This window comes from Abrus precatorius, unplaced genomic scaffold (assembly GCF_003935025.1).
Source record: "Abrus precatorius isolate BTA unplaced genomic scaffold, Abrus_2018 Scaffold10, whole genome shotgun sequence".
Taxonomy (NCBI): Eukaryota; Viridiplantae; Streptophyta; class Magnoliopsida; order Fabales; family Fabaceae; genus Abrus; species Abrus precatorius.
In genome coordinates, this window is record NW_020874292.1 from 6,428,269 (window position 1) to 6,454,410 (window position 26,142).

The 26,142-nt window shown below is 32.3% G+C and overlaps 2 protein-coding genes across 4 annotated transcripts; both read left to right on the forward strand.

Annotated features, from left to right (window-relative positions):
- The first annotated feature begins 2,335 nt into the window (after positions 1 to 2,335).
- Positions 2,336 to 8,428, forward strand: LOC113869707 (probable inactive receptor kinase At5g10020). 3 transcript variants are annotated; one of them, XM_027506165.1, is made up of 3 exons: positions 2,336 to 3,707; positions 4,692 to 6,293; positions 7,622 to 8,428. In XM_027506165.1, the coding sequence occupies exons 1-3, from the start codon at positions 2,768 to 2,770 to the stop codon at positions 8,197 to 8,199; spliced, it is 3,120 nt and encodes a 1,039-aa protein (XP_027361966.1). In that variant the 5' UTR covers positions 2,336 to 2,767; the 3' UTR covers positions 8,200 to 8,428. The 3 variants fall into 3 exon arrangements, with proteins under 3 accessions (XP_027361966.1, XP_027361973.1, XP_027361980.1); XM_027506172.1 differs by having other exon boundaries at positions 2,382 to 3,563; XM_027506179.1 differs by having other exon boundaries at positions 2,382 to 3,707; positions 7,557 to 8,427.
- A 13,813-nt stretch (positions 8,429 to 22,241) lies between these two features.
- Positions 22,242 to 23,532, forward strand: LOC113852547 (LOB domain-containing protein 15). The gene is made up of 3 exons (XM_027482853.1): positions 22,242 to 22,409; positions 22,716 to 22,965; positions 23,080 to 23,532. The coding sequence occupies exons 1-3, from the start codon at positions 22,396 to 22,398 to the stop codon at positions 23,470 to 23,472; spliced, it is 657 nt and encodes a 218-aa protein (XP_027338654.1). The 5' UTR covers positions 22,242 to 22,395; the 3' UTR covers positions 23,473 to 23,532.
- The last annotated feature ends 2,610 nt before the right edge of the window (positions 23,533 to 26,142 follow it).

Sequence of the window (26,142 nt, forward strand, 5' to 3'; positions counted from 1 at the left end):
TAATAATCAATTAAATAATTTGTAATTGTTGTAACATAACTCAATTGATATATATATATATATATATATATATATATATATATATATATATAGTCAAATCCTAAACTTTCATCTATATTAAATTAATTTTGTAACTTCTTTGTATTTTATTTTCTTTAATTTTTTAAATTGTTTCAATTTTTATTAACAATTTCAAAATTCTTTATTGTTAATTTCATTTAACATTTAAAGAATATTAGTAGGAACTGGTTAAATTTTCAATATTTATGTGAATAATATTGAAAATTTATAAAATATTTTTTGATTACAATTAACATGTATACTTATTTGTAAGTTAAAAATATTTTAAGAGTATCAAAATCTACAATAATGCTAACACATATAAATATATGTGTATGAATTAAATGATATCGAGTTTCTAACTCAATAAGATGACAATTTTAATTACTTTTAATTATATTTATAAGAATTTTAAGTTTACTAGTTTGATCGATGTAATTAAACTTTGATGAAAACTTGTTGAATATGTCATTTTATTAAGTTTAACATAAAAAAAATTATTTGTATTTAATATAATAAGATGTTAATTATTATAATAAACATATTTAATACTTTTTACATTTATTAAATTAAAAAAATCATACAACATACTTAACATTAATATATTAATTTAATTTTAAAAACATTTTTTAGTTTTAAATATTCGCATACTGCAAAAAGAATTTCACTAATATAAAATTTTAAATGTATAAATTATAAATTATTAAAAATTATAATAAAAATAAATTCACATTAATTATTGATATATAATTTTTCATATAAAAAGTATTATATAATATTCATCTTAAAATAAAATTTTTTAAAATGAAACACCTGTGCAATAGGAAACTGCTAACTAAAATAATACATAATTTAAGGGCATTTGTTAAAGAACAATAATAAATCCTACTAGATGGTTAGAAATAAGAAATTAAGCATTAAATGATTCAAATATTTTTAATAAAAATTTATCTTTTCATTTATAATTAATAAAATTTTCCTTTCCAATAAGATAAATCAAAATATTTTAATGAAATCAACAAAAATTGGAAAAATTATATTACATACATTTTATTATAAACAATTTTATATTTTTAAATAATTTAAAATTAATATAATACATTTAATGTTTGTTAACTAAGTTCTCAAGGTATTCATTAGAAGATGAGTTTTTTTTTAACTAACATTTTGGCTATTTTTTTTAGATAAAAAAAATTTAACAATTGAATAATATAAAAGTTATATATATATATATATATATATTTCAAAATTAAAATCTAAATCACACATAATCAAACATACAAGAATTAAGATAAAATTTTCTTAATTAAAAAAAATACTAATTATACATTTTTTTACCCACGTAACACGTAATCTAATATATTTTGTAAAATATTACAATAAATGACTCATAAATTAATATTTTTAAAAAAAAGTCAACTAATCACAGAAGATGTGTTTAAAACAACACATGGCTATCCTTCTTCCTGTATATTAAAATATATGTATATTGTTTTACAATATATTTCTACATGGTAACTTTATCTATTGTATAAGAAATTATCGTACATGTATCATTTTTCATTAACATAAAAGTCTACCATACTCTTAATATATATTCTTATCATTTAATTATCATATGAGTTTTATTTAAAGTAATTTTAATTGGATATTGAATAAAACTTTTATACTAACAATATATTAAAATGAAACTAAGAATTTAATAATTGAATTATGTTAAAAATATATAATAGTATCGTTACTTTAATTGGAAAGGGCCAGCAATGAATGGGAAAGACTAAAGAGTAGTATATTAGTAATGACCTTGGAGATGATTGAAGGATAATGGGATGATTGATCATTCAAATAAATATTTGGTCATATCAAAAGAAAATAATAATTAATAGTGAAAGTAAGAAAGGGCATGTGGTAATGAAAATGGGAATAGCCAAACATCCCCTTATTTTCTTCACTATCCCCTCATCTGCTCCGTAACGCCGTCTCTTTTCCCGTTTGGCCTTTTCTGTATTCATTAATGAAAATGATATGAATGAAGTGTGAATAGAAGTTTAAACATTAATGAATGAGGTTGATTTAAGTGATTTAAGAATGTAATATGTGGTAGATGAAGGGGGAATGAAGTTATTTTGACAGCTGTATGGAAGGGGACCATTTAATTTGCGTTTAATTGATTTAATTTAGTTAATGATCTTTTGAAGAGTGATTGCATTGACGGCGTTACATAGACAGATAGATGCATGTGCGTGTAGAAACAGGGGCCTAAAGTTTGCCGCTGGTGTCTCTCAGAAGTGAGGGATTCACAGGGAGAGAGAGAGAGAGCACACAGAAGCAGAAGAAAACAGAATGAGAAAGAAACAGAGTGAATGAATGAAGGGAGAGGACGAAGAGGTTGTCCTTTACAGACTGTAGTTACTCGCCCCCACCAACCAACACTCTCCACCTCACACCCTTCCATTTCCATTCTCTTTTATATAAAAATACTTATAATATCGCAACACTTTAACACCCAAACCCTACTCTCTCTCTCTCTCTCTCTCTCTCCATCCAAATCCAATGTTAACGTCAATCTTAACCTCTTACTCTTCTTCCTAGGGTTCCTTCTTCCCCTTTCTCTCTCTCTCTCTCTGTAGAGTGTAGATGAATAATAATTAAGGTGTCTCTGTCTCTGTTTCTGTTTCTGTTTCTGTTTCCATCCACATTGACTCCGATGAATTCCAAACCCAACTGCTTCTTCTTCTTCCTCTCTGTCTCGCTTCTTCTCTTAAGTTCTCCTTCTGAACCCTCCTCACCGGAGCTCCGATCTCTACTCGAATTCAAGAAGGGGATAACCCTAGATCCTCTCAAGCTTCTAGAATCATGGAACCCTTCTTCACTTCCAGGCTCCACCGTCGCCTGTCCACGCTCCTGGAGGGGCGTTCTCTGCGACGACGTCACCGGAAACGTCACCGGCATCGTCCTCGACCGCCTCCGCCTCGGCGGTGAACTCAAGTTCCACACTCTCCTCGACCTCAAGATGCTCAAAAACCTAAGCCTCTCCGGCAACGACTTCACCGGCCGGTTACCCCCTTCTCTCGGCTCACTCAGCTCGCTCCAGCATTTGGATCTTTCTCACAACAACTTCTACGGACCCATCCCTGCTCGGATCAACGACCTTTGGGGTCTCAATTACCTCAATTTGTCAAATAACCAATTCAAAGGTGGGTTCCCCAGTGGCCTCAACAACCTTCAGCAACTTAGGGTTCTTGATTTGCACTCAAATCAACTCTGGGCCCAAATTGGGGACCTTCTCTCCACGTTACGGAATGTGGAGTATGTTGATTTGAGTCTCAACCAGTTCTACGGTGGCCTTTCGCTCACCGTGGAAAACGTTTCGGGTTTGGCTAACACCGTTCATTTTTTGAACTTGAGTCACAACAACTTGAACGGTCATTTCTTTGAAAGTGACACCATCGGGTTGTTTCGGAACTTGCAAGTTTTGGACTTGACTAACAACTCTTTCAGGGGTGAGCTTCCTTCTTTTGGCTCCTTGCCCAGCCTTCGGGTTCTGCGCCTTCGCCGTAATTTCTTCTTTGGCTCCGTACCCGATGAGCTTTTGCAGAATTCTGTCTCTTTGGAGGAATTGGATCTTAGCTACAATGGGTTTACTGGTGAGTGTTTTTGAGGATTACTGATTATTGGAGCATTGATCTTTATTTGCATATTTTTCTTTTCTTTTTTTTTTAGTGTCAATTGTCAAGGTTGAATTTACACTATTTAAAGCTGTGATTATGCGGGTAGCTTATTTTTGGGAATGCGCTTGTTGAAATTGGGTGAAAAAGTTTGTTTCATTCTGCGTTCTCACGATGTGAATTTAAATGAAAAGCAGGGAAGCTAAAAGTCGAGTGTATGTCAGTTGATTGAATATTTGTGTGCATGCACATGCAGTGTTGTGATATTGGATGTAGAAAAGGTGCATATCTGAAAACCGGGAAGCTTTTTGGTCATAAAATTTTGTTCCACCAAAATGGTCACTGGCTGTGAGTGGAGGGGGTAAATTGTTTTAATAAGAGCTTTTAAATTCCGTCTTGCATGTGCTTGAAAGGAAACTATGAGCAACGCAACTAAAATCAACACGTGTCTGTGAATAGTGGGAGAGGGAATGGTGTTTAACCTCTGTTATACATTTCTTCCAATGGAACTTTCTTTATAAAGGTCTTCCTTACCTGCAGTCAGGCATTGTTGGTTTGGTGTCTCTGTATCTTATGAGGCTTGGTATTTGGCTCATTTGTTTATCTTATTTCTAGTGCAGTGATGACCTATGAGATCTTTCCTTCAAATTGTAGATTTGGTGTGTTATATTTTTTCTCTATTATGTATTTCTTTTGTTTTGCTTGTGGCTTTATTCTACTCAGTATATCATTTGGAGCTTCTGTCTTGCAATTGAATTTACTTGTTTCAATGTGAATAAATAAATTTGGTTTTACAGTTGTCAAGCAAATTTTCATGAGGCTCTTTTAATTGAGTAGATAAACAATATTAACATCATGGTTTGTGAAGAATTTCAGATTTTGGGTGTTGTAGATTATTTAGAGAAAGAAGATAGTAAACTCAATACTCTGTTAATTAATTTACATTACTTTGTTTATGTACAGGATCAATTGCCATAATCAACTCTACAACTTTAAATATTTTGAATCTCTCGTCAAATAGTTTATCAGGCTCCTTGCCAGCTTCTTTGAAAAGATGTACAGTCATTGACTTGAGCAGGAACATGTTTTCTGGTGACATTTCTGTTATACAGAACTGGGAAGCCACATTGGAAGTTATTGATCTGAGTTCAAACAAGCTGTCCGGATCCTTGCCTTCAATTTTAGGCTCCTATTCAAAATTGTATACTGTTGACTTGAGTTTAAATGAACTTAATGGATCCATTCCACGTAGTTTAATTACTTCGTCATCAGTGACAAGGCTAAATCTTTCTGGAAATCAGTTTACCGGGCCACTTCTGCTTCAAGGTTCAGGGGCAAGTGAATTACTACTTATGCCTCCTTATCAGCCAATGGAATATCTTGATGTGTCTAATAACTCCTTGGAAGGTGTCTTGCCTTCTGATATAAGTAGGATGGGTGGGCTCAAGCTACTGAATCTGGCAAGGAATGGCTTTTCTGGACAGCTGCCAAATGAATTGAGCAAACTCATTTATTTGGAGTACCTTGATTTGTCGAACAACAAATTTACTGGAAATATTCCTGATAAGCTTTCATCCAGCTTAACTGTATTTAATGTGTCCAATAATGATCTCTCTGGCCGTGTTCCTGAAAATTTGAGGCAGTTCCCTCCTTCATCCTTTCAACCTGGAAATGAAGAGCTAATATTACCTACTAATTCTCCTGAAACTTCTTCAGTGCCAGATAATATTCCAGATAAGGGTAGACATCATAGTTCAAAGGGTAATATCAGGATAGCAATTATTCTTGCTTCAGTGGGTGCTGCTGTGATGATTGCTTTTGTTTTATTGGCTTATCATCGAACCCAATTAAAAGAATTTCATGGAAGAAGTGATTTCACTGGTCAAAATGCTAGAAGAGATGTCAAGTTAGGAGGACTTACGAGGCCCTCTCTCTTCAAGTTCCATACAAATGTTCAACCCCCAACAACTTCGTTGAGCTTTTCAAATGATCACTTGTTGACTTCCAATTCAAGGTCACTCTCTGGACAGTCAGAGTTTATAACTGAAATTTCTGAGCATGGCGTACCTCAGGGAATGGTAGCAACTAGTTCAGCATCTGTAAATCCTAATTTGATGGATAACCCGCCCACCTCATCTGGAAGGAAGTCTTCTCCTGGTTCTCCATTGTCATCCTCACCCCGTTTTATAGAGGCTTGTGAAAAGCCAGTGATGTTGGATGTTTACTCACCAGATCGGCTGGCTGGGGAACTGTTCTTCCTCTATTCTTCATTAGCATTTACTGCAGAGGAATTATCTCGAGCTCCAGCTGAAGTTCTTGGCAGAAGTAGCCATGGCACTTTATATAAAGCAACTCTGGACACTGGTCATATGTTGACTGTAAAATGGTTACGGGTAGGGCTGGTCAAACATAAAAAAGAATTTGCTAGAGAAGTTAAAAGGATTGGTTCTATGAGGCATCCAAACATTGTCCCATTGCTAGCATACTATTGGGGGCCTAGAGAACAAGAGAGGCTTCTTTTAGCTGACTATATACATGGGGACAGCTTGGCTCTTCATCTCTATGGTAATAATTGACTTTTCTATCAGCATATCTCACCTTCATCCCCTACATCTCCAATCCTGTGGGGTTTTCATTTTTTCTTTTTAAATATTTTTTTATTGCTAACATTTATTACATCCTATACTGTTCCTACACATCTTGCCATATTTCTCATAATGACCATGGGTTTTCCTTTTAGAAATTTAAATTTCCTTTTGGACAAAATTTGACTTTAGGTGGTTTTGGTATTGTTTTCTTATCAAAATTGGAGTTTCACAGTGGTAGGTAACCCCCCAAATAAAGGTTGGCATTAAGGCCAGCGTTGGTTATTTTGGTGAAACTCTAATTTTAATTTAGAACAATATCAAATAAACTTAATATCTGCACTTTAGTTTTGTTTTTTCCTTATTCCTAAGCATCTAAAAGAGAAATTGTAACTGCTGGGCAACTTTTTGCTAAAATATTAGCTATGTAACTATTGTGGGGAGGGGGGTATGTTTCCCATTGTAGCCTGCTTTAATTTTCTTAAAAAAGAATTTGTTTATTGTTCCTTCATGTCTCTGTTTTTAGAGGAAATATTTTTTTTTTTTGGGGGGGGGGGGAGAGAGAGAGAGAGAGAGAGAGAAGGCTTTCAGAGTGGTTGTATAACTTGGAAAGTCTCTTCAACCCTTGATGCCAAAGATAAACTGCATTATTAGTCCCTGTAACTTGCCTGCCACTGTTTCAGAGTAATCTGACAAGATTGTACTAGAATTGTGTATATGAACAGCATGGATTTTGGGGCCTTCATTGTCATTGCCTTTTGGGGCAGCTAAGTGTGAATAGATTATAGCCTGTTCAAATTGACTCTTAAATCTTGTTTCCTTTTTTTGAGAAGAGGGGGGGGGGGGGGGTGTGTGGATGATTAAATGGTTGGATGCTGTCATCTATCCTGCCTGCTACTATCAATATTCTCTTGTTTGAACTTGAAACTCTTGCTGTTGTACAAGCTGCATGGCTGTTTCTAGTTCTAGCTGTAGTTAATGTAGACTGTAGAGTTACAGGGGCTGTATCTGTCCAAATGTTAGGGGCTTTTTTTTATGTCATAGTATTCCTATGTACAGTGAAACAGTTCACTTAAAACATGTTTAGAGCTCTTGAATTCTCTATTTACCACTGCTTGTTCACGCAGGGGTGTTTTGACATGATATGAGCTATTTATTAGTGTGTAAGCACACCCCGGAGGCACTCTCCATTAACATGTTTAGAGCTCTTGAATTCTCTATTTACCACTGCTTGTTCACGCAGGGGTGTTTTGACATGATATGAGCTATTTATTAGTGAGTGTAATATCAATGTATCTGTTTGCACAGAGAGCACACCCCGGAGGCACTCTCCATTATCATTCAGCCAGAGATTAAGAGTTGCTGTTGATGTTGCTCGATGTCTTCTATACCTTCACGATCGAGGGCTTCCCCATGGAAATCTAAAGCCAACGAATATTTTGTTAGCCGGCCCTGAATACAATGCTCGCCTTACTGACTACGGTCTGCACCGGCTGATGACACCAGCTGGAATTGCTGAGCAGATACTAAATCTAGGAGCACTTGGATACCGTGCTCCAGAACTTGCTACTGCATCCAAACCAGTTCCATCCTTTAAGGCCGACGTGTATGCACTTGGTGTGATCTTAATGGAATTATTAACAAGAAAAAGTGCAGGCGACATAATATCAGGGCAATCAGGTGCTGTTGATCTTACAGATTGGGTTAGGCTGTGTGAGCGAGAAGGAAGGGTAATGGACTGTATTGACAGAGACATTACAGGTGGAGAGGAGTCGTCCAAAGAGATGGATGAACTGCTTGCAATATCTCTCAGGTGTATTCTTCCTGTAAATGAGAGGCCTAACATCAGACAAGTTTTTGACGATCTCTGTTCAATATCGGTTTGAAATTTTTGTACATGCGTCTGGGAATTAGTTTTTTATTTTTGGTTCCTCGACCCATTGTTATTTTCTCATTCTTTGTACCCATCTTTTCTCCTCCTTAATTGGTTTCTGGCCTTATTTTGGGCCAATCATCATATTCTTTTCTTCTATTATTCTCCCTTTTTTAGAAAAAGAAAACAGTTTCTTGTAAAGCGACAATCATTGATTAATCGACATGTTTGTGTTTTGATTTGAAACGGAGGTGTCTGAATTCTTTTTATTTTAACCTTTAGTTAGCTTTTCCTTTTATTTTTTTTCCTTCTATGTTTTCTTGTTGAAATCTTAAAACCTATATAGGAAATTATTAAATTAAAATCCCTTTAGTCGGATTGGATGATCATGTTTTTCTGAACAATCCGGTTGAACAAGTAATTGGGTTTTTTCTTAGTTATAGCTTTTTAACCCTTGCCATTTAACAAGGAATCTTCAAGTTAGAGGTTTGGTGGCTTAAAGATTAAAATAATACAATTTTAAAAAATAATTATCAAAATAATGTAAAAAAAATAAAATAATTCCTTGTCTGGGGCATTTTTAGGCCACGTCAGCTACAGTTTCGTATAAAAGTCAGACGAATTGATTTTTGATTAATTTTTATTTAATCATTTCGTATTAAAGATAGACGAAATACGGAGAGCAGAACACGTGGCAGCAGTTTCGTATAAGTATGAGACGAAAAGGGTTAAATTTTTTGAAATAAAGTTTCCCGCCAAAGGACACGTGGTCCAATCAAAGTGTTTCGTCTATGCGTCAGATGAAAAGTGGCTTTCGTCTGACGCAGAGACGAAACACGTTGATTGGGCCACGTGTCCTATGGCAGGAGGTCACCGACGCTCCTCCTTCATTTCTCCTCTTCCATTTCGAACGTCTGCAAACTGCCATTAACAACGATCTAAAGCTTCGGTGAGGTTATTTTTGATCATTTTAGAGTGAGTTTTGAGTGCGATTCGTGATACATTGCACAAAACTGACCAGATCGATTGGGTTTGGAGTGATTTGTGGTGTTGTTGTTCTGAAACTTAGAGAAAGTTGGGAGAATGGAGAATAGGAGGTCATTGCCGGAGAGAGGTTACAGTCCAGCGGAGTTGTTGCCGTCGTTGAGAGGCCACCGTCGCTAGAGAAGGTGCTGTCCGCCCTTGCCGCCGTCCCCCACCCCCTCCCCATCCATCCAAGTTTTTCAATTTCTTAAAAAATTTTAAATTTTATATTTATTAATAATGTTAAAAGGTTGAATAAATTTTTTTTACAGTAATATTAGATTAAAAATTAGAGTCATATTAGATTAAAAATTTGTAGATATATCAACATAATTAGAATTTGCATAATTAAATTTTGATAGTAATATTAAGAAAAAAAATTAGAGTTTACATTTAAAATAAATAGAATTTGAAGTAAAAATTTAAAAAATTGTAAAAAATAATTAAAAATCATAAATTTAAATAGTTAAATAAAATTGAAAATAGAAAAATATAAAATAGTTCTATGGTTGATTAATTATATAAGAAATAATAAATAGAAAAAAGTGTAAGAAAATTATAACATAAATTATGTTTTTTAGATTAAATAACATTTAAGAATATAAATTAAAAGATTGATTTATGATTAATGAATAGATAATAACAAAAATGTTAAGAAGGTAAAAATTGAGAGCATTAAAATTAAGCATATACATTTATATAAAAAGATTATAGTAGCAAAAATTTGAGTTAAATAAATAATTAAAAAAAGAAAATATATTTATTTATGGTTAATTATGGTTTATGGTTTAAATTATTGGAGTGATATTAAATAATTTAAAATAAATAATTAGAATTATAAAAATTTATTTATGATAAAATAATAAGTGTATATATTGAATTTAAATTTTAGAGTGATACTAATAAGATGAGATTAAGTTATTAATCATAAAAAATTATAATCTTGGTAGAAAAAAGAAATTTAGTAATGTAATTTAAGTTATTAGAGTGATATTAAATAATATAGAATAAATAATTATAATAATAATTATGTAATATTATTTATGATTAAATTTATTTATTAAATTTTTAATTTAGATTGATATTAATAAGATGAGATTAAGTAATTTTAATTAAATTATTTAATCTTTAATGAAATAAGAACTTTGGTTAGGTAATTTAAGTTATGGGGTCATATTTGTTTGATGAGAAAAAAGAATTATAATTATGTAATATTATCTATGATGAAATTATAAATTTATTTATTAAAATCTTATTTTAGAGTGTTATTATATTTTCTTGAATATTAAGTTATTTTAATTAAATAATTTTTAATTTAATAAGAAGATTAGTTATGGAATATAAATTTTTGGAGTGATACAAATTAGCCGAAATCAATTATTAATCATATAATTTATAATTTATCATGACTAAAAAATAAACAAAATTTGTATTTAGTAAATTTTTTAAAAAGACATGTTAAATTTAATGAACAAATAACTAATTTATTTAGTAAAATTTTTTACAATTGCTTATGAATAATTGTATTTGATTTCATTTGTATTACAATGATTATACATATTATTTTAATTATGTGATGAAATAAGAACAGCTTGAGATATTATACTTGATGCATGATATGAAAATATTTTGTATAATTTATATTAAAGTTTAAAATTTTGACGATGTTATATTTTATATTTTGTGAAGATGGCTTCATCTTTAGGACAGAATAGGGTTATTCATCCTGGACTAGATGATCCTTTATTGTTGCGTTTACAGAATATTCATGTGTCTGAACATATTTGGGATGGTTGGGATCATCCTATTTTGAAGGTTAGGAAGAGTCAATTTATTCCAGCTGGTTTGGATAGTGTTCCAGAGGAGATCCTTCCACATTTAGAGCTTGCGGGATTTACTGGGATTGCTCACGTATGTCAGTTCCCATTAGACCTCCCGTTGATAACTGCATTAGTAGAGAGATGGAGACCAGAGACACACACTTTTCACTTGCCTCCAGGCGAGTGTACGATCACTTTGCAGGATATATCTGTGTTGTTAGGTTTACGAATTGATAGAAGACCTGTGATAGCACCTATTGGAGGTAATTATGCTGATATTGTTGATGAGAGCCTAGAGATTAGACCATCACGTGCAGATTTTGTTGGTAGCTTCTTGAAGACGAGTTGGCTAGACCAACATTTTACCCATGTGGCGATGCATGCATAAAATCCTTTACAGATCACCCGATTTGCTAAGGCTTATATGTTGCGGTTGATTGGGGGTTTTATGTTGAGTGATCACTCCAGCAGTAGAGTCTCAGTGAGGTACTTACCTTTACTTCAGGATTTTTGCTGTCATTCGTGAATATAGTTGGGGGTCTGCAGTATTGGGATTTTTGTATAGAGAGCTGTGTATGGCCACCAATATTGATCGGCATGATTTAGGTGGATTAGCTGCATTACTTGTGATGTGGGCATAGGATAGATTTCCATTTGTAGCTCCTGGAAACCTGCTTCACACACGACTCCATCTTCCATATGCTACCAGGTAATATTAAATATTGATGTCCTTAATATGTTTAACATACCTTCTGTATTAACAATATATGTATCTTTTTGTAGGTGGTTGGCCAATCAAAGGAATAGGAAAGGGAGGAAAGACATATCTTATTATAGATATAAATTTGACATGCTTAGTGGTGAAGAGGTAAACCTGGATTAACACCCACGCCATATATTATAGTCATATTTTAATTTAGTTATCATTATGAAAACTAATGTAAATATGATGTAAAATGTGTGCAGATAATTTGGCAACCATATTCTATTGATTTGATTAATTCGTTACCAGCTATATGTCGTGAAGGGATGGAGTTATGGAGGGCTGTTGTGCCTCTGATATGTTTTCAGGTGTGTGAGTGGCACCAACTAGATCGAGTAATGCGGCAATTTGGTATGGTTCAACATATACCTCGTGTCCCATATCAGCAAGATGCACTACATGACTTGACTCTGCGTGGGAAGGCAACAGAGAATTGGCAAGAGAAGCTGAGGGATGTATTAGACATTTGGGAGAGAAGGAGAGATTGGGTCATGACCAATGACCCCCAGATTGGTCAGCTAAGTTTCAACTCAGAGTATATGCGGTGGTATAGAGCTCACACTAGACGTTGGATGACAAGAGACGCACCTGTCTCATCATTACTTGTAAGTGTAAACTATTTAATACATTTACTTATGTGTATTTGTAATGACATTGTTAACATACAATTTCTTTTGTTTTATAGGGCGATGGACTTGAGAGAGCCCACTACTTGATGACTGATGGCCATGATTCTTTTAGCTTTGATGAGATGCGAGACCTGTGTCAATCTATGCTAGTTTTGAAGAATGATTTGAACCGTATTATGGAACCTATTTCTTCATCTGAGCCTCCAATACAGAGTGGCAATACTGAGGATCCAGTTGTAGATGTCCGTCAACCGAGGGACCGTAAGGAAGGCAGGGGATTACAGCGTAGACGCACAGAGGTACATGCGACAGACTGGTCTCTTCCACCTATACCTGAGCGTCCTGATGAAGTATTCTGTGTTCCCTCACAGTTTCCTTTCTACACACAGCCTGTTAGTGCACCTACATATTTTCACTCATCTCAGGCCACCCAGCATCCGCCACAGACTCCTCAATCACCATTCCTGACCACATAGTGTTATATCCCATGTCCATCACCATTCTTGACGCCGCCTCCATATGATGTACCTATTCTAACACCACCAGCACCAGCACCAGATGCAGTTATTGGGACATCATATGATACCTCATATAGTCATGGAATAGATTTGAATGCTGACTTTGAAGCAACCGTAGATGTTCCACATGTAGAGGTTCGTCGTAACCCACATCGTGGGCCAGAGATGGGCCTAGGGAGTGCATATTGACCCCACATCAGCCCGACCAGCCGCACGATGATAGAGTTTAAGTTTTTGTATAAACTAATTATACATATTTTGTGTACCTTTACTAGATGTTTTATGACATATGGTAGTTTGTTTCATATTAATCATCATTCCATGAACATTTACTTATGTTATTCATCGTATGATTTACATTTACTTATGTGATTCATGTTTCTTATAAAGAGAAATAAGGTGATATAAATTACAAGTATATAAATGCCAAGGATATAAACTACAAACCCACATGCTGATAGTTAACAAATGACTAGCTGTCTCATATATAAACTCCTCAATACTACTGATTAAGTGATATAGAAGTACATTGACGTACATTGTGACCAATTTGATGACAATTACTACATCAGGTTCTACTTTGTGACTCAACCCAATCCATTTCATTCCTAATGCGAGATGATTTTGGTCTTCCTTTACCTCTGATTCGTGTCTCATCAGGCACTAACTTCCACTCATTGCGTGTAAGAATATTACCATCATTTCCCAAGGGAAACCATTGTGATGAATATGCATGAACGGCATTTTGCACAGAGTAAACATCATCAACATATTGCCAAAAGTCAATACTTACCGATGCACAGGCAGCAATCACATGTGAGCATGGAAATCGATATACTTGAAATTTCTCACATTCACAGTATCTTCTACACAGAACAACAGTCCATTTGTTACCACCCCTTTGCGTGATAGGATTAAAGGCTTCTTCAACCTCGAATGTTGTTCTTGCTATATCATATCGTCTCACTTGATGCGAAGATGCTTCCTATTAATTTTTCTGCATTTTTAGCATTAGTTTTGAACAATACCGCTTACCATGGTTCAAGTCATTCATTGCGTTCTCTCCACCTTCACAAAATATTCAACCATTCGTCCATAAGTGCATTTGACAAGAGCAGTTATAGGTAAGTTTCTTGCTCCCTTCAATACCTTGTTAACAGCCTCTGACAAATTTGTCGTCATATGTCCATAACGGCGTCCATCGACGTCATGACTCATAGCCCACTTTTCCTTCGATATGTTGTCGATCCACCTCTGTATTTTTTGTGATTCAGTGCGGAATCTTCTCAACTTCTCTTCAAATACAAGCTTCGAAGGTATATATGCTGCAATGTGCAAGCTCTACATGACTTCACAATTCAAATAAATATAAAGTAACAGAAAGCCAAATATGAATTAAATCATGTTACCTAATTTTATCAGTTATTTTTTCAATTCAATGTTCTTGAATCTATGGTTGAAATTGCTGGCAATATGACAAATGCAATAAACATGATATGCATTAGGAGGTTGCCATCCAATATGTGGATTTGAAACAACACTTTTGATGCTTTGATGCCTATCAGATATTAAACATATTTCTGTCTTGGTTGTTACATAAACACGAATCATTGCCAAAAACTATTCCCATGCTGATAGAGTTTCCCCTTCAACAATGGCAAATGCAAGTGGTAGGACACAATTATTCTCATCTTGTATTGTTGCAATTAACAATGTGTGACGATACTTACCATACAAGAATGTTCCATCTACTTGAACAATAGGTTTGCAAAAGTTGAATGCTTTCTTACATTGATGAAAACACCAAAACAATCGCTCAAATACTCTAAATCTGTTGTCCTCCTGATGTCCAACAACAAATGGCTTTGTTTCAATCTTATAAATAGAACCTGGAGCATGAAATTGCATGTACTCTAACCATCTTGGCAATGTAGCATATGATTCATCCCAATCACCAAATATTCTTACAATCGCCTTTTGTTTTGCCTTCCAAGTTTTTTTGTATGAAATTTTATATCCAAATTGAGTTGTCATCCTTTCTTGAATTAGACTTATAGGCAATGATGGTTCAAGATTAACCATACCTACACAAAATAAAAATAAAATTTGGTAAGTATCTTTATATAGAAAATACATCACGAAATCAGAGATTATTCAAAACTTACCAATTATACATGAAGAAATCAAATCTGAATCTAGTTTGGTATGGTCTTGAGATATTGTAGGGTTGAGACATGTATGCTTACCCTTCACATGAATCTTTTTTAGCAATGATGCTCTTATTCTCCATGTGCAACCATTGTTATGGTTTAAACACCTCACATGCAACTTTGTTGGTTTTGACTCAACAACAAAATAATTCTGATGTATTCTCATTGCCTGTTGTTTTAAGGCATTTTTAACTTCATCTTTTGAGTTAAATAACAAACCCATATGTAACGAATCTCCAATAACCCATAAATTATCTTCACTAATTTCTTCTGCTTCAATTTCTTGGTCTGGGTGGTCCCAATTAATAGATTTGTAGTGTGGACTTACATTCCAAAAAGATATTTCACCTACAGCTACATTTAAACATACAATATTCAAGATTAAAATAAAATAAACAATTTAATTAATTTACTTTTTAAATCTTACCTCCAACATTTTCTTGTTGTAAATTTAAGTTTGAATCAAAATCACCATCAATGTCCGTATCTGACGAGTTGTCTAAAGGAATATGTCCTTCATCAATATCATCTGTCTCATCATCACTATTGACTTCATAACTACATAAATCTCTACATCCTTCAAAATACAAACACTTATTTAATATATGTTGTCACTAAAAAAAAATTTTAAAAAAAATTATAACAATATAATTTATACCTTCTGTAACATTTATATTGACCACTTCCATAAGGTTAGGCGGTGACATTGATAAGCTTAAGTCCAACATATTCGACCCACCTCTTGAACTTTCACCAAACGCAATATCCACATATAATTCAATAAACCTTGTAATACCTTGTTGTTGATACGCACTAATCATACAATCAATATCTTCATCATCACATATATCCAAAGCATTGTATTGTTTAGCGCTTGAATCAACCATAAAACGAGAAATTAGTCTAGATATAACATGATTATTACTAAAATTCAACTTGTCATGAATCTTTTTCTTTAAATTCATATAACTTATCCCTCTTCTTATCTTTATCATTTTTTTGTTACCTTCAAATGTCACACCTTCATTTCCAACAACAATTTTTCCATTCCAATATACAATAATAATAATCTCATTCATCCTGCATTTATTAAAAAAAAACATATCAATAATTAATTACAATTATACTTATTTATATAAATAATATAAATAATTTATTTGTAACACACAAACGTATTATTATTTTTCACATCATTTTTATATTATAAAAAATGTTATATCTTTACTACATATTCAACTTATATATAATAAAATATTCACAATAAATATAACATTATTTTTTTAATTAAACAAATTTATATTAAATATCTACTAAACTTTTATACTTTTTTTATAATTATCTAAAATATTAAATTTTAATTTTAATATACACAAAAATATATTTATTAATTATTCATAAATTTTAACTATTTCTATTTATAATAATTATAACTTTTTAATAACTAAAATATTAAATAAAGTTTTGAAATTTACTAACCTCAAAAATTGGCTTGCAAGAATCGCTTTCAAATAAGATATTCCTTTCAATTTCACGACCCACCTTGCAAATTTTTACGCTGATTTGGACCCAGATTTCAAACATTATATATAGGAAATTTTGGCTGGATAAAAGAGTGCAGGAATGGTGGAGTGGCCGCAGGGTAAAAGGATTTCATCTGGGAAGTAGGCGAAATAACTGCTTTTCGTCCTGACAAGAGGCGAAATTAGTCTATTTCGTCTTATTTGTGGACGAATTTATAAGATTCAAACACGTGTCCAAATCCTATAATTTCGTCTTAGATTAAGGCGAGTTTGTAGTATTAAGACACTTGTCCTTTGTTTCGCCTCTGACAGATACGAATTGAGTGACACATGTCACCATACACCATATTTCGTCCCTCTTTTAGATGAAATTATTAAATTTAAAATATATAAAAAAAATTTCATCTGATTGGTATACGAAATACATGCTGACCTGGAAAAAAAACACTCAAACAGAGAATAAGTTTTAATTTTATTTTAATTTGATAATTATTTTTTAAAAAAGCTTTATTTTAATCATTAAGCCGAGGTTTGGTAACTTACCATTTTTAATATTATAGTCTTATGGACTGTAACCAACCACTGGTGGATACACAAGTACTATCCAATGACATGGGCCTAATTTATGGAGTCATTTTCTATGATTATTGGTTTTAAACATGCGTCTAACTCTGTTATCTTAATTGGATTTGGTTATGGTCTTATTCTAATTGGCTATTTGATATTTTACACATTGCATTGTGAATTAAGATGTAATTAAGTCACAGGAGTTCAGAATATAAATTTAAATTGTGAAATGAATTTTATAATATTTTAATAAAATTTAAATTGATAGTGGAATTTCTCCATCTAAAGGCTTGATAATTGACATTGTTGGGATGAAATCAAGATCATAATTATATTAAGATCTCTAGCATTGCCCCTAAAACTTCATCGCCATGTTCCTAGAGAGATCCTTCTCTACCTTTCTGGGTCAATGATACCCACAAGACTACTAGTGTGGCTCACATATCGTTATGGTCACACTGATACAATTTTTAGCACTGAAAGTGGTCCAAATGTTCAGGGACAACTTACGACATAATTCCAATCGCTTTAGCTAAACTAGCTTGCATAAGTTGTCTTCTTGTGACACATTAGGTCCATGTATATCCACATTATATAGGTACCTTGTGAGCACGTTTAATTCCAAGTTAGGTAGAATTGATATTTTGGCCTAAAATGTGGGTCACGAGCTATCCCTAAATCTAAAGAATTCAAGAATAAATTTGACTTACAGTTTATGATAATTGCTAATTCAGTTAAATTTTGCATACAATAAAAAATTTTAAAAATTGATTTGTATTTTAGATATAATATTTTAATAAGTTATAAAAAATAAGTTTAATATAATGTTACATGCATTAGGTGAAAGAATAGTTAGGCACTTAAAACTATCTTTAATGAGATTGTATTATGAATTGTTCACATAAGTATGTGAAAAATTATGTTATGTGTAGAACCCGTTTCTTATATATAAACAACATGAAAAGTTAGTTGCTTAAATTTTTATAATATTCTAGTATACTTTCAAATGCATCTATGGTTACTCAGCGGTGCTTTAAGTTTGCAGACTAGCTTGAAAGTAGCTTTCTTAGGTCTATTTGAATATCAAAGTTATCACTGTTTCTTTCTTCTCGTAGAAATTGTTTGCAGAAGTGTGCAACCTCCGTTCAAGTACTTAACCCAACATATGCTATTCATGTGGACCAACAACATTTTGCCTACAAGATAAGGACTATCATGTGGTCTTTTTTATTAATATGAACACTTGACTCAAATTACAAATGACAGTTGTCTAATGTCAAGGAAGATTAAGGTGTTGCGAAGGAGCACTTTATCTACTTTAAAAGCTTGCATTCAAGTTAAAAAATATAGTAATATAATTTTTTTTTATATTTTTACAATTTTCAATAAATTTTAATTAATAGTTAATAATATTAAAGAAAAGAACGTTGCTAGCTTTCCTTTTCAAGTTAATATCCATAATCCCAATGCATATAGATACAAATGTTGTTCCGATGGAAGCAGAATTTCCAGGAGTAAAGTTATATGAATTCAATCTTGTATCCCTATGCTCGAAAAATCAGTCTCCTAAACTGACAATATTGATCAAATAATGTTGAAATGGTATACATAAAATTATAGAAAATAGGCTGATTTTCGTTTTGTTTAAATTTAAAATTTATTTGGTTGCTTTTTATGACCATAAATGATTATAAAATGATAATGAAAAAAAGTTGATGCTGAGAATCAAATAACATAATTTTATTTGTATGGACCCATTTTGTGAGTTGGACTTGTCAGTGTTTCCATTTCATGAAAGACATTTCATCGGAACAAAAAAAAGAGAAACTCTAGACCAATTCGTTATGAGGTCCAGTATTGTAGCCAATCAGCTACTCCCCTAGCTTGGACCCAGTTAGTAGAATAATAATAATAGTAATAATTTCATTTAATACGTTTTAGTTCATTCCCAATATACAATGATTTTATCAAATATACATATATCATTTAGATGGAGTAGATTTCAGAATTAATTACTTTGGTGAATAAAAGAAAAGAAAACGAGGTTTTATAAGCAATGAATAATCATTGAGATAAATAAATAAAAATTTATGTATTTACATATAAAAACATAAACGAGTATCTAAAGCTTAAATTTAATTTGTAAAAATAATTAAAATTTAAAATTTTTAAAGTTTAGACTTAACTTATTAATTTGTATATAAGTTTTTTTAATAAAATTTGAATAATTTTTTATTTAAGTATTTAATAAATATTTGTATACTGAAAAGTAAAATAAAAAATAATAATAAAATATAATTCTATCTGTATGAAGATGACTAAAATTAAAAACAAAAAAAATTATTATAAAATGATATAACATATTATCTATATTTTAAAAATTTAGGTGAAATTATTTTTTATTTGTGTTGGTTTTACTTCAACTGAAAAATATTTTTATTAGCGAGTTTCATATTCATGCTGCAGAACTCATAATTTTTAAACTTTCTTAAAATTCATGACTCAAGGAAAATTCAGCTCCTTGATATATTATTCAAGCATTTGCTAATTATAAAGACGTATATTACAAAAGATGGGGGAAAAACCTACAAAATTTTGAGGAAGAATTTCGCATGCCAACCTCAAATCATCTGCTCCCTCTCCATTCTCCAAGCAAATAGAGAGGGGAAAAAAATAAATAAAAATAAAAGGCATTAGTAGAATGTCCTTAAGACTCAAGTTCTTGATAGTGACACTTCAAGTAAGAAGATGTTCAGCGTCAGGCTCAGTATTCCTTTGAAAAGACTTTGATATGCATTATTGACCCTATAAGTTTTGAATTTTAAAACGAATGTTCCATTGTTGGGTTGGTACTTAAAAAATTGAAAACGATACATTTTTAAGTACCATTTAAGTAGAGAGAATCCGAGTCCCCGAACCAATGCACGAGTTGGCCAGTTAACCTGAATGCAATAGAAATGGGTGGGGTGGTGGGTTCTGGGTTTTGGTGCACTCATACAGAATGAGGATGGAGTTTTTTAGTATTGTGAAGTTAGGTTGGCGTTGAGAAGACAACGGGGCGAATTGTAAGCCTCAAAATACGGGTCAAACAAGAATGGATGGTGCCCCTCCCTTAGAGTCTAAGCATTCCCTTTTACGTAATTTAATACCACCCCTCCAAATACACTCTTCTCTCCTGTCCTTCACCTCTCTTTCACCACCCACTTTGATAGAACACTTCTCAAAATCCTAGCCCAAAAGAAAAAAAAAAAAAAGAATAGTCATTGCCTCATTGGTAATCCTAATATATATGGTCTCATTCCAACAAATATAGATTTATATATTGAGTGACAGTCATAGATCAGTGCCAACTTGATTTGTACTAATCTCAGCGTAATCTAATTTAGGTTCTTTTCTTTGTTAAAGTACAATATTAATTACTGCTAGGTGGACTAAGTAGCTCTTTCCATCTCATGATTATCTCAAGTTAAATGATTCTAGACTTTACATCAAATGTGCGCAACTGAAAGGTGAGTTTTTGGTTTCTTTGTATTAAGTTAAGGTGTGCTTCAAGGGAAAATGTGTATGTGTCATTTGGGTGAAGGACAAATATAGTTAAGCAGTTAACTGTCCTAGTCATCCACAAGGAATTAAAATGCGAAATTATAGTTGTTGAAATCAAGCAACTGTGTTAGATTCTTAAATGCGAAAATGATTTTCCCATATGAAAGCTTGGGTGAAATGTCCCAAATCATCATACCTCTATCCATCACACAATATTGACAAAAGTCACTTTCTTCCAAAGATTATCAACTTATCTTGAAAGGTGTCCAATCTTTTTCCTTGTTGCAGTGACATAATATTAATTGAGGAGGAATCGTTTTCAGATGGCTTAAAAATTTGGAAGCAATTTCATAATCATGAACTTAAAGAATGACTGTGTGTTTCTTAATCTATGCTGATGATTACTATGTTTCTTTTCAAATTTACCCTTAATTTCTTCTACACGTTGAAGTGGCGTGGCTACTCATGAGGGTTATATTTAATTTTTGATCAGACACTTCCTCAACTAAACAAGCAGCAAAGAAGGAACTGGAACCTTTTCAACATATAAATGACTCTAAAATAAAAAAAAAATGATCATTAGAAATTATATATGTTTATACATGGTATAAATCGTCATTAATCAGAATATCAAAAGGTGGAGTTGTTGACTACTATAAAGGTGTTACTGAGTCAGTGATCGAGTCCGCATTGTGTTATGTTAATTCTAAGGGTCAGCTTGCGGTTTCAGCACGGTGATTGGATGCACGCTATAATAAAAATAATACACATTTTTCTTCAAAACAAGAACAGCTATATAGCATATTCCGATCTCAAAGTGGGCTATTTGAATTTGACAAGATACGAACATTTTTAATTGTGGAAGTGCAACTGGTTTAACGTTTGTTTAATGGCTAATCACTTGAATAAACAATCTCTATATATTACATTTTTTAATTTCCCAGTCAATAAGATGATGTTAACACAAACATACTCAATTTATTGATAATATATGTGAGCATAAAAAGACTGCCAATTTGGTAGACCTGCCCTCAATAAGAAGCAAGAACCACATGCATGGCGGCAATTGAATCAGAAAGTTGATTAAGAAAGTCAAACACATTTAAGAACTCACACGTGAGCAAGCAGTCATTTAGCTGGCATTTGTACAACATAAACAATATATCTCTTTTTTCTCTCCACGAACTATTTTTGATTTTTTTCTCTCCACGAACTGTTTTTGATTTTTTATTCCCGAGAATGATAAGCTATTTAGCTTTGCTAACAGTAGTCCGTAATTCCTGAAATCCTCGTACATAAACCAGAGAGGTTTAAAACATTAGAAACAAACAAAAATATATATGTATCACTCTCTCTCTCTCTCTCTCTCTCTCACACACACACACACACACACTTTCTTTGTATTTCTCTCTCCATATAACCCTTTTTGTTTATTTCTTTTAAATTTATAGCTGGACTGCTTTGTCCTTGTGTATACCTTGCCTTTTAAGGACACTCATTTTCTACCCCTATTTTCCTTTCTTCTTTCTTTTGGACTCCCTAGCTAGCACCTCGCTCTCTATTCTCTCCCTAAGTGATTCATTCCTACTTCATACTCAAAGAGAGGGCATGCCTGAATGTCCAGAGAAAGGTAACACAGAGAAATCTAGTCTCCATCTCTGGAATCTCATCTAACTTTTTATACCGTGCTTTGTATATTTTATATATATTGCTTCCCAGCCAGCTAGCTGCTTGAAATTTTTACCATTATGTAGAATCTTACTTTTCAAACAATATAGTCGATCGATGCTCTATAACATAGTTTTTAGTCCTTAATTTTCTAAATTTATTTTGTGATCGAAGTTCAAATAAAGCATGGCATCCCTGAACAAAATTGATATTTGATAATTAATTTGTTGTGAATGAGGTCTACTAAATTTCATGCTACCATTTGTAGGGAGAGATTTGATGAGATAGGGAAGAAGATCAAGAGGGAAGGAGATGTTTCTTCTCAAATGGGAAGAAGACATATGTTGGGCCCTCCTGGAACCCTAAATACTATCACCCCTTGCGCAGCATGTAAGCTACTGAGAAGAAGATGTGCTCAAGAATGTCCCTTTTCTCCATATTTCTCTCCTCATGAGCCCCAAAAGTTTGCTTCTGTCCACAAAGTTTTTGGTGCCAGTAACGTCTCAAAGATGTTAATGGTAAATATATATTCACACAGTATACATATGACACTGGCTATCTATCATAGGTATCAATTTCATGAATAATAGGTTTGAATCATATCACATAATTTATGCTATAATTTGTTTTAGGAAGTACCAGAGTGTCAGAGAGCTGATGCTGCAAATAGTCTAGTTTATGAGGCTAATGTGAGGCTAAGAGACCCTGTGTATGGATGCATGGGTGCAATTTCTGCTTTGCAACAGCAAGTTCAAACTTTACAAGCTGAACTTAATGCAGTGAGGGCTGAAATACTTAAATACAAACTCAGGGAAGCCAACATGATACCCTCCTCTCATGTTACAATGCTACCTTCCTCTGGGGCTGTTTCGCTTGCTGTTCCACCGCCACCACCTCCTCCTCCCCTACCACCACCTCCTCCTCCTCTTCCTCCAACTTCTTCCTCTTCTTCCATGTACATCCAACAGAGGGATCCCACCAATTATAGCACAATTTCAAGTGATAATATTTCCTATTTTGGTTAAATTTTCAGCCTAAAAAACAAATATTCCATTTATTTCTCTCTTAAGATGCACCAAGGTGGAATAAAGTAAGTAAAAAAAAGGAGAGTATTGATACAAAATCTTGTTGTGGCCCGGCTGTATGCTTTTTTTTTTTGTTTTTTTTTGTCTGAATCCATATGATTAATGCCCAAAATTTCCTCTTGATATGGTTGGTTAATTAAACATTAATTTCTTCTACTCCTTTTATGCTTAAGCTACTACCATTTGGAAATTAATTGCTCCTTGATCCTTTGATTAACTGTAATTCGACCCCAGCCTCATGTACAACCAATGTAGAGACAATGCCATCTTGGTATATACGTATGCCAATTTTCTCCAATTTATTTTATGAAGCAAGGGACAATAAAGTGGAGGAAAAAAAAATCTTGCTTTATATTCCATTGATGATATTTCAAGTTGGTTTGGGAAGATTGGAAAGGGTAGTGGGAGGAGGGAATCCCTGGTATTGTTGGTGAGAATTAATTTTGCACGTGACGGCTCTGGTTCGTGACTATGATATAACATTTCTTAGACATGTTAATCTGTGCCACTGAAGTATCTGAGTTTGCTGTCTCAAGTTGCGGGAGACAAAAGGTATGCTTGTGATCTTCACCATATTGAGTCAGAATTAATTTCTGAGAAATTTGGTTTATACATATATGGAAATTGGGAAGCATGATTTTACGTCAAGTTATATATCATTTGTATTATATAACCCAACTAAATTAATTGCCAACCCTTTTAGCGGATATTGTTAGCTAGCATGGGAATTGAGTCTTCTACTGTAGATTTTATCTTTCTTTTTTTTTGTCTCCTCTTGCCTTGGATGGTTGATGATCTTCTTAAGATTTTAACCTATTTATATAAATAACCATTGAGTTGTTCTAAAGTGAGTGAGAAAATATAAGTTTTTATTTACTTTTAATTTGAATTAAATTTGTTTTATAAATATCACTAATTTAAAATTAATAATAGATAAGTTTTTACTTTTTCATTTTATACAAATTTTAACTTTAGAAGAACCAAATTCATAAATCACTACCTCACTTACCAAAGAACTCGTTTCAAAGTATATACACATAGGAGAAAAAAGATGAAAGCGGAATTTAATGTCAGGTTCTTACCTTCACCAATAAAAAAGTTGATTAGCTGAGTGAGCAACCAGTTTTAAGACATTCTCATTTTCTGTTTTATGGCTTCGGAATATATGATGTGACTCATCATCAGTAATGTTAGTTGAACTTGATATAGTTTCATATTAATTTTACACATGTTATATATCAAAAATGTTAATTGCACTCGCCGACACATTCTAGATCTTCGTTTCACTCGTTTTCTAGTTAGCACTGAAATAAAGGGACCCAATATGGATCCCAAAGAACCTACATATTAAATCGCAGCCATGAAGTATGCGTGGAATTCATATTTGATGGTGAGAAAAAAAATTATGTTTAGTTCTAGAAAATATTTTTGTTTTTTTAATAATTATAACATTTTCATTTTATTGATTAAAAAGTAAAAGAAAAATGAGGTGATATTTTTATAATTATTAAAACAACTAAAAATATTTTCGTTTTTTTATACATGGGAAGAGAAGACTGATGAAAATAATATATCTTTTAGGTACATTTTCTTAAATTAAAAAAAATAAATTCTGTAATACTCTTAAAAAATTTTCAGGGTATCGTATATGAAATATTTTAATTAATAATATTTAAACACGTATTTAAATAATAAATTTATTTAATAAATTATTATATTTATTACATTTAAATAAATTAAAAAGTATTTAAATCTTCAAATAAAAATAAGACGTAATTAAAATTAAACAAATTAAAATTTAAAAATAAAATAATCACATTATATTAATATATTTTTTATATTCTTAATTTTATTATTATTAATATTTAATTATTAAATTAATATATTATTTATAATAAATAGAAATTACTTAAATATAAATTATATTTTATTCAAAATTAAAAATTTATAAAAAAATAGAAAAATAAAATAAAAATTTAATATATAATAATAATATTATGTAACAAATAATATAATTTTAAATAAATTATATATAATGAAAAAATTAATTTAATCTCTTTTTTATTAGTATAAATTTTTTAAATGCGATACATATACAAAAAAAAATCCTTAACCAGGCGACTTTTTTTCTCGTGCTTTTTACTGATCAGCATCTTCTGATCGAGAAACGTTTCGTATATTGATTGAAACATCGGTTTATATTTTGTCCAATGGTTATGTTGCATGCTTCATTAATTAATTCTCAGAAAAAAAAGATACAGATGGCATCTTTTGGTGCTTATTTTTTGCGTGTAATTTGAGAGTTTATCAACAGAGGCAGAGAGGTGATGCTATCCATGCAATTTAAGTTGAAGACATAAATAAAATGAAAAAAATATAGAAATAGAAAGGAAACAAGGGTAATGGGTGAAATTAAAGTAGATATTTTGCTACGTATTTGTTGAATTGTCATACTCCATTGACAGCTATTTAATTTCTAAAGAGTGAGTTTCCTTGGCGTGAGGATTTCAGTTGGTCGAAAAGGGCACGAAGAGGAAGTCTTAGTCGTATAAGCAAGAAATATGAAGAAAAAGACTTGCACTTTCTTCTCTTTTATATTTGAGCTTTCTT